Genomic DNA, 10604 nt, shown 5'->3' with positions numbered 1-10604 from the left:
TTTTTTTTTTTTTTTATATTATTCTGATTACAATAAACAGTTTTGATTCTACTGGTATAGAAGAGCGGATTTTGGCGCCGAGAACTGGAAAAATTCCCGGTGTGCCTGGGGTTCATCGAAAAAATTTTTTTTTTAACAATATTTAAATCAGGTGCCCATTTAACCGCCTGTAGAACGAATGAGCGTTAAACAGGTAGTTACGTTTTAATGTTAATTAGGTTCAGTTCATCTAATTTTGTGATAAGTTTGATCTTTACTGAGACGGTTAATAAATGAAATAAACGTTGGATGTAAATGAAAAATTCTACACAATACATTTCACTTTAATATGTATGAATAGTAGTAATGATGAATCTTGTAAGTTCTGCAGCATTAACAGCGACACCTGCTCACTCTGTTTTCAGGAATCTTTCTCCCTCGATCTCATTGGAGGGTTAAAATACAAATTAATCTTTCCAGGCCATTTTTAATCCCCAATCCACCCCTACTTCAGATCCACTTCCCATAAAAAAATGTGATTTCGTATGTACTTTTTGTTTTCTTAGCCGTGCCTGCAATATTAATCCGAGGATTCACGGTTTATAGCTCGTTCCCACAAAATCATGCTCAGTACTTTGGGGTCATGGGTATGCTATAAAAGTGGTAGTCAAATCTCACTATTTGTTCAAATAACAGTAGTCAACAGTTGGCGGTGGGTGCTGTTAACCAGCTGTCTTCCCTCTAGTTTCTCAGTTCAAATTTATAGGGACAGCTATACGTAGCTATGTGTAGCTTTGTGCGAAATGCTTCTATACATTTCTTCGTAAATGTAGGAACAAAATAATTCAGCAGTGGTTGAGTGAGTTTTTATTATCTTTCACGGAAGTGGATTCCTGATCTGATTGGCTAATAGCCAAGCCGTTATCTCAGACAATTTGAACACACATCCAGTGAATTCACACAGAGTGTTAACCACGACACGACCTCTGTTAATTTTCTCCGAAACCTCTTATCAGGTATAATTAACCAATCACTGAGCTCATTAAGTATCATCTTAAGAATAGAACACATTAACGTAGGCCTTCAAAAACAAGGATAATTATACGGACAAAACCAAGACTTAATTAACAGAAGTCTGGCTTTAGAAACAATAAAAAACAACAAATGAACAGAAGATATACTCATTATAGAGGGACCAATGGAAATTTTACACAAATAGATATGATGTCGAACGAACTGATGAATGTAGAATGAATGATACAAACTGGTGATTTATCAAGCGGTTTTATTTCGTTTGTTTAAATGTCTGAAAACTTGAACAAAGAACGATAAAAAAGGAGTCAGATTCGTTTTTAACATACAATATAAAATGATATAACGTCATGATTGGAGGAATATATATATACTAGAAACGGTTATGTGTTCGATACTTTCACAATTTCTTGCCAAGCAGATCAACGGGGTTAAATTTAGAGAATATAGGCACGCGTGGAACTCATAACGTCCAATCAGATCTTGTCAATTTCTCGTTACAAGCCGAATTATGTCCGTCTGAAGGATATATATATATATACATTATAAGTGAAGGAAACTCGGGCATCTTGTATCAATGTAAATATGCTCAACTTCATTACGAGTTTTGAGGATGCTACTTTCATAAGTGAAAGTCAACAAATACCATCCAAATTCTCAGCAGCTAAACAAGTGATATGCATGGAAAGGTCACAAAAAATGATTGAAAACAATTAGATCTTTATGCACAGGAAATTTTCGAGTAATTTGGATAATAGTAACTGAACCGGTTCTTAATGAGCTCATTAATGATTACTATGGAACACATTCAAACCGATAATATAAAATTAGGTGGTAGCAAGAAAACGTTCTTTCACGGCAGCGTTTTATTACAAGTATAGAAACAAACAAATAATGCAAATACATTCCATCGATAATGTAATAACGTTTCTGTCGACTTTTCTTAAACTTCTGTTGATCTAACCTACAAAGAAATATATAAAAATAATGATAATTTTACACAAAAAAGCAGTTTAAAATATTTTATATCCCTATTGGTTAAAATCAAATATATTGTACTCCTTTATATACATGTAAGTTACATACATAAATATATGTTTATATATATATAGATATAAATGTGTATATATACATATATAATACAACAACATGAGATAATCATTTAATGATTAAGACGGACTTACCTCACGTGGACGATATAATGCAGGATGGGACTGTTTTGGCTGTTGATGCTCGGAGCCCAAGAAAGGTTCACAGAACGTGAGGTAAAACCCATTACTAGGGGCATGCCAGGGGGGTCCGGAATGTCTTTATGAGAAAAGAAAAAGTTACATGTATTACTAGAATCACCTGAGGATAATTGACCTTTTTTTTTTCTTAAATCTAAACTGAAAACCAGCAGAAATCAAATTTAAGTTTCATAAACGTATGTTTTTTTCAGAACAAATTAAAATTGTAATTTTTTAATAGTTATGCTAATTGGCAAACAAAGCAAAAAAAAAGAAAAGAAAACTAACAAAATCTGAATGGGAAGCTTGAAAGTAATCATTTATATTGATAAGAAAAAATGTTCTTTCTGTGGCGAAAAATCTTTGTGTTAGCAATAATTCATGAGATTGCACTCGCCAGTATAAAATAAAAACAGCGTTCCAGATGTATAAACAAAGTAACGTATTTAAAACGAAATTAAGCCTATTTGTAAGTCAAAACATACTTTATTTTTTTCTTTGCAGCCCCTAAGAATCATTTATAAAAAAACACTTCCTTCATATGTGTATATATATATATATTTATTCTCTTATCATCGACTTGATTTAATTTCTTGAAATATTTGTGCAAACCATTTATAAAAGTGGATTTTTAATGGGTTTTTTCATATCGAAATCAATTTGAAACGACAGAATCCACTGTAACCACCAACTTAAGCTAATTTTGGTGCTTAAGTTATAAAATAAGAACAGTAAATTAAACTATAACGAAAACTGTCATTGTGGACTGCACTTTCTGTGGCCGAACTTCTACCATTATAGTGATTTCAAATAATATTTCAGATTTCATACTGTGTCCTTTATCAAGTCAAAAACAGACCTCCCCCCCAAAAAAAACAACAAAAAACAGAAGTGCACAGATAAAATACAGTCTACATCAGTGGCGTAACTGGTTATAAAAGTGCGGCGGACAACGTTACCCGTGCCCCACCCCCCGAGAAAATTATACCTATGGAATAGTTTGAATGAAGAAAAGCTGTTATTTTTAATCTCCCCAACTCAAATAAAACATCGTTTAATATATTCAAAATATTTTTACATGACACATGTATATGGGGTTGAATACATTATACTAAAGCAATATTGAATATGCAAATCAGCAGGTTACGTAACAACCACAACCGATATTAAATCGCATTGGAATGGAATGTATTAGATCTACATTTCGACATTTCTTAGGTAGTTTATGACACAGAATATTATCGCTTTTGGAAAGAGTATGCAACAGTCCTTTCCGATGCAAGCTATTAATTCATTCAACTCATAAAGAGGTGTTGTTCAGGTTGGTATTTTAGAATTTCCAAGACAATGGTATCCCTTGTACTTAACGGCATTGAAAAAAAAGGATTGTGGATCAACTTTGGGTTCAAGGATTATCCAGAAAGAGACCTAAAATAAGTCGTACCTGAGTCGTGGTAAGCAAAGTGCGTAGCCTTATAATAGCTTAGAATTCACGAGTACAAAGGTCAGTGGCGAAAGCCATCCACATGGTCTAGGCAACAGTAAGCAACATAACCAAGAAGGATCTCCTCTGGAAGAGAGAGAGAGGCACAAGTCATGTTTACAAGTCATACTTCTACAATATATCGATTTAACTGTCGCGTATACCTCAAGCGCTGTAGAATGAAACAGGTATTCACGCTATTCTTTACGAAAACATACCGGTCAAGTCGCCAAACGCAACGCGTTTAGACTTCTGTACAATGGGGCTGTTGAAACTGGCACTAGAAAACTGTAATCCATGTATACTAGATGGATTATGGAAAGCAAGCAGGAAAGAGTGGTGTGCTTTGGACATAATAACCTTATGGTGGAGCTCTTCGCAATGGAACTGTTCTGCAAGACTACTGTCAAAATGCGCTGTCGTTAAAGCATGACTAAAGGAGGCTATATGGACTGTAACGGCGTGGTGAGGCTCAACAATCATTTTAATATAATATACTTAATCTTATTATATATTTATAAAGTAATATTTTCTTACACAAAATTAATTAATATATATTTGTAAAGTTTTTTTTAACAAGAGAAGCAACAATTTTATAAATAATATGATGCCTTATTTCACATCGTACTTCGATAAATACTGTGATAGCGTATACCTGACGAAATAATTAATTATGATCCGTTTATGATGTAATTATATTGTCACAAACGCAATAAGAATATTCTTAAATTAGTTACTATGATTTAGTACAACGACTAAGTTTTTAATTTTTTTTATTTGCATAATTATCTTAGTGTCTCCCTGAAACAAAACAGCTGGCTTCGTGAATGTTTTTGTTAGTTTCGAACTTATACTCAGGAACCATATAAAAATTAGGGATGTGGTGATAAAGTGATACGATACGATTGTATTGATACATCGTCCGATACGATACTATTTATGTATCTTCACGAAATTTGGCAAGTTTTCACTAAATGTTATAAATATTTGTAGTAAAGTATTTTTGCTAAAAATTAATGCTTTAATATATAGAGTCACTGCTCCGAGTGTAAAGCGATTTTATGTTAAGATTAAAAATACTTTTCTCCATCTAAAAATTAAATTTCTTTTGTGTAATCTCTAAAACCTCCGAAATAAACCTTCATAACTTATCTGCTATATTCACTACTTTATTTTTAAAGTCGGTCAGTTTGACCAGCTTCGTAACCACCATAAAAATACAAAATACATCAAAATTATCCTTTCTAGAATTACTTTAAATTGTAGAAAGAAACTACATTTGCTTACACTAAATAACTTAAAGCTCTTAATATTATATACTTCTGTGTCTAATTAAATTTTATTGTTATGACTGTCAAACTTTGTAAAACTTCTGTGTCTAGATACACATCGTATCGCGGCATCAATATCTAAATACGTATCGTATCATATCAGCCCTAATAAAAACCGTATATGCATGACGAGGAGGCTTAGTTACAAATAAAGAAAATTTAATATCTATCGTACATATGCCCACGATTGAGAACTTATCTAGAGTAGAAAACAACAGAATCTATACAGAAAATGTATTTCCAACTTGAAAGGGGTTCTTGTCACTTTAAAGATGGGTATCATTTATTCTTCTTTTTACATAGACAGTTCCAAAAAGATCGTATGTATGTTACGGTGAATGTGCATATTTACTGGTTATTATGCAAAGATTATTTGGAGAATGTGCATATTTCCTGTTGAATAATGAAGTTTCGCAAAATAACCGATCACATTATTCAGTGGAAATTATGGATGTTAGCCATACAAGGTATATTATGTACATTCTCCAGTGATATTGGTTATTATGCATACTAACTGATGCATGTGTGTATTCTCCGTTTATGCATATATATATATATATATGTACATGTACATCAAGATTTCACAAACGTCTGTATGTTCCTGCTTATGACTGTCGAAAGGTCGAACCGATTGTCACCAAACGTGACATCTACGCTTAAGTCCTACACTGAGTGACATAGGGAGGCCGCGACTATATATCTGAGTCCCCTACCCCATATCATCCTGGGGAACCATATGTCTTCCACGTGCGTTGAATTGATATGTAAGCTTGCATATTTTGTGTGTATTAGTTTCTCTAATATCTGACGGAATATATATTTTAAGAAATTTAGACCTGTTTTATTGAGTTTCTTGCGAAAATAATAATGATGATTATATTTCCGTTATCGAACACATCTGTTCAATTCTCTTACTGTAACTTCCATTAGTAGACTCAAGACTTTGTCTGAAAGAAAAGTGGAAAGTTTCTCTTTTGCTATGCGCAAGAACTTATTTCTGGTTAATTTTGTAAAATTTAATAGTTTGAAGGCATAAGAATATAAAATGAACTGTTAAATTCATTCCTACCAGCTGGAAAACCTTCGATATAAGAAAAAGTGCAATCTCTGTAAGAGCATCTGCACGCTTTCTATGCTACAATGTCCATGTGGTCAATAACTAAAGAAAAGCAATAAAACAGCAAATGTGTTCTATAAAATTTCTTAGTAATCCGCCATCATCCGGCTTACTTTGAAAAAAACTCGACAATCTTAAATGTATATAGACATAATCAACAAGACTTACTGTATTTTACATTTTCTTAATAAATTTCGTATAAATACAACAAATCTATTTCCTTCCTTGATTTTATCATTATTCAAAGCGTATTAATATGGATATGACTTAATCACTTCTGATATTTTGGCTTCTTTCATATATTCGCGCAAAGTTATAGAAGGGCTATCTTCGCTAGCCAATAAATCATGACAGTTGTTTAGGTTTAATATCTTTCAAGCTCAAAAAACAAAATAAAAAAACTTTGGGGTCTGAAAGACAACCCGGGGTGCTCAGAAACTTTTGCTTCTCTTCAACCCCTGAGCTAGCCATCTCCAATTTTGAACTGATAAATTAAAGGGAAGGCACTTAATCAACAGCACGAACCGCCAACTATTGGGTTACATTAATTGAATAGTGGGATGTGACAGGCACTTTTATAAGGCATCCATGACCTCATAGTGCAGGGAGTGAATGTTTTTGCAGTAACAGGTGAGATGTGGACAATTGGATCAACAGTCCGACACGCTAACCACATCTCGAAGAACAATTCAATATCTTAAAGTAACATTAAAATCTTGGAGTTTATTAATGAACTCATTAAGCATTCCGTTTTATGTCGAAATTATTCGAGCTTAAAAAAAAAAGACTTAGTGCGCTGAATGGGCTTTCTAAAGTGTTACTTTTGTTTCTAGAACGCCGTGGACATTCTTATGGATCTGAGAAATAAAAGGATTCCCGCGGTCAAAGCGCTCATCGTGGACCATATCAATTTGGGAAAAGATGTGTTTGTTATCAACGTTACCGCAGTCAGAACCTCGGACTACAGCGTATTCATTTTATCTTTCATAATTAAAGAGTATATGAACAATATCAGTTGAAAATAAGATGGCGCGTGGAAAAAAACACACACACACTCTAGAAATCATCGTCAATTGGGGAAAAGCATTTCAAGTTTATTGTACAGCATAAGTAAGATATGCGTGTAATCTCTTTGTTGGATTGCATTACTAGTAAATTAAATATCTTACGACCAAATACCGACAATGCGTTGTCTTTCACATGTTTCTGGTTTTAGGTCCCCAGCGTTCTTATGCTAATTACACGTTTCATGCACATAACTTGTTTATTTGTAATTAAACACAAAGCTACACAATGGGTTATCTGTGCTCTGCCCACCACGGGTATTGAAACCCGGATTCTAGCGTTGTAAGTCCGCAGACGTACCTCTGTGCCACTGGGGGGCTCATGTATATAACAAAAACATGTGAAAACAATCAACTTAAAAAAAAGTCTCTTAAAGAATTAGGCCTAGTCATCAAAATTTTCTATTATTTGTATTATTGTTATGAACGAGCTATTCTATTGGAAATTAAATTAAGAACACTTTCTTATTATTAAACAGAGTGCTTACAATAGTTGTATGTTCCCTCGTCAGGATGGAAGGTTTGCCATACGTTATCGCTTGGAATGTCATGGGTGTTTAATTTATGTCAATAGTTCAAACTTGGAACTGTGAAGGTAATTTCGAGTATCTTTAACAGACTGATGAATACAGTGTGTTATATTTGATTATTGTTTTAAAGAAATTTGCACTTGGAATCTTATTTAGGTTAAAGGGACGGGGACTTTTATCCTGGCCGTTCAGGTTAAGGTTCCATTCACGTTGAATATACTTAATTCCCTATTTAGGTGAAATATTTTTATTTTATTAATAAAACTTGCTTTATTTGAACTTTGAAGCAATTTTGTTTTACTAAAAACAGCAACAAGATCTTTAATTTTAAGGTATAAAGGATTTTTAGTTTCGTCTTTAAAGCAATAAAGGAACCTTTAGCGTTAGTGGATCAACAGCAACAATATTTCTTACAACAAGCCAGCACGGTACTTTTAATGACTCTTTGCTTAACAATTAGGTGTTCCTTTTTCTGGCTTCTTCCGTCCACAAACATGATGTCAAACAAACTCTTACGAGATAAAAAATAGGTCTTTAGGAAAACTCGCCCTATCTGCACAAATTAGATCGCACGATAAGGAAAAACAGCTTATATTTCTGAGCATCAAAGTCAGACACTGATAAGAGAGTTACAACCAAAGTAAGATCTTCTCACGCTACCTTTTGCTGAACTGATGTTTTCTCAGGATTATTAGATTATTTACCAAGAGGAAAAGCCTGGGAGTTTAAAACGTTTCCAACAACCATTTAAACGTCGCTCGATAACCATTTGTCTTGTGTTCTTCGATTACTTTGGTAAATAGGTATCTGTAACACCCAACCACAAGGCTTGCCATCTCTCTTTCTCTTACAGGACTTGATGTCTCCTGCAGGAGTCATGTAACCCTAGACGCGTCATTACATTATGTGTTTCCATAATATGTGATGCAGACAAAATTAAACGAGTTAGTATGTATGTGAGTATTCTCTGTCTCTAACTCACTCTCTATATGTGTGTGTGTGTGCTAACTTGAGAATAATTAAAAGTATTCCATTAAATCTTCATGGTTTGTGATTCTCGCAGGTTTTTTATTCTTCGGAAACAGACGTCACATGTTTTTGTTTCAATTGTTTTAAGATTGAATATATTACTAAGTAAATGCATGTTTTCCCCCTGTAACTTCCGAATGTTGAACAATGTTGAAGAAGAACTGACAATAGATATCGATCCACTTAAATACTTCCACCTTCTCCACCTACTCACTTTTTAAATAATATATTCACGCAGCAACTCGCATGCCCTCCTACTTACGACCCACATTTTTCATTCTAGCAAATACCAACTTAATAACGTAAATGTTTTATCAGACATCTCACTGACTTATCTATTTATTGGCCTAACATTAAATAAAACGGATATTTTTGCGATCGTACATCCTGACTCATCTGTTGGTCCACCAGATATGTTCATTAATCCTTCTTCTTATCAAGTATTCAAATAAACAAGTCAAATTATTTATTCAATTTATATGCTTTTGTTCATTCGTCCTCTATCCACATTGAAATATATCTATCTGTCTGAGTGAAACAAAGATGGGAAAAACATGACTTCTAAATATTATTTTTAAACAAGCATAATTTACAACAAAGAATAATAGAAGTTTCTATTTTCTTTCTAAATAATTACAGATTTAAATATATCTCCGTAACTTATTATAACCATCACAGCTCAATATCAATACATCTTTACATATTATGTGCAATGATAGATATAATTAACTGAAAACAAAAAATTAAAATTAAACATACTACAACATTTTCTTCTTTTGGTATTTATTTTTAACTTTGCAATATACGCTGTGTATTATATGCAGTTATTCTTCCCATGTTAATTCATGCTGTGTGTTTGTCCATGAACTCCTCCAACGGTTTTAGACAATGGGAATAACAAAGGAGAATGGTCGATATAATGGGGCCCTGTGTATCATAAGGGGACACTTGAACCCCGTAGCGTAGGTATCGTATGCTAGTCTTTTTCAAATTATCTACGCTCTTTATATGCATATTGTAATTATATTTACATATACAGGCAACGCCATAAGACAGTAGTTCTCAAACGTTTCAGGCTCGCATAACACCTTTTGTTTAATTTTTTAAAATTACAAATTCAGGCCTAATTTGTTTTTTAAATATAAAGAACCTAGTAACAAAAATCAATATTTTTAACACTTACCCAATAATGTGAAGTGCGATTGTTTTTCTGGCACGATTGAAGAATATGTGGTGCCATTTTTGTCAATTTGAAGGGAAGAAAATACTGGCGAGTCTATGTAAGTAGAGGATGAGTCTATATGTGAGGAGAGTAGTATGTATATGTACGTGGAAAGCTCAGATAGGGCTTATTACAAATTTTATGATTTTTTAAATATTAATTGTATTGTGTACCACCGACATTAGCTCCACGTACCGCCAGTGGTACGCGTATCACAGTTTGGGAATCCCTGCCATAAGTAATTTGATACACGCTCGTCATCTCAACAGTTGTCAAAAAAATTTCAGTTTTGAAGTCATTGTAATCTAGACTGTATATGCTTTAGTATTACATTGCATTAATAAAGTTGCTAAGAGGGGACACGTTCTCTATGAACCCCCCCCCCCCCACGTGGTTTTGTGGTAAGTTTGAGGGCAAATAACGCCAAAAATGAGTTTCGTGACCCGCGATGGAAAGAGCACAGTTCGCCCATTGTGTAGCTTTGTGTTTAACAACAAACAAACCCGCTGAGAACGTGAAAATTGTTCTTTGAAGTAAAACATATAATCAGAATTGCCTCAGTAATTACGGCAAATATAACTTGCTAAC

The 10604-nt window shown here is 33.6% G+C and overlaps 1 protein-coding gene across 1 annotated transcript in view; it reads right to left on the bottom strand.

The window, feature by feature from the left end:
- LOC106460778 (tyrosine-protein phosphatase 99A-like) overlaps positions 1 to 10032 on the bottom strand; it is a gene marked incomplete at its 5' end in the record, with an annotated part of 67332 nt that extends 57300 nt beyond the window's left edge. Inside the window, 2 exons of the mRNA XM_022387562.1 lie at positions 2196 to 2319; positions 9978 to 10032. Coding sequence (XP_022243270.1) covers positions 2196 to 2319; positions 9978 to 10032 — 179 coding nt within the window. The remainder of the gene's footprint in view (positions 1 to 2195; positions 2320 to 9977) is intronic.
- Between the last annotated feature and the right edge of the window lie 572 nt (positions 10033 to 10604).

Source organism: Limulus polyphemus, unplaced genomic scaffold (assembly GCF_000517525.1).
Source record: "Limulus polyphemus unplaced genomic scaffold, Limulus_polyphemus-2.1.2 Scaffold835, whole genome shotgun sequence".
NCBI classification, from domain to species: domain Eukaryota; kingdom Metazoa; phylum Arthropoda; class Merostomata; order Xiphosura; family Limulidae; genus Limulus; species Limulus polyphemus.
This window is presented reverse-complemented; position numbering and strand designations above follow the sequence as displayed.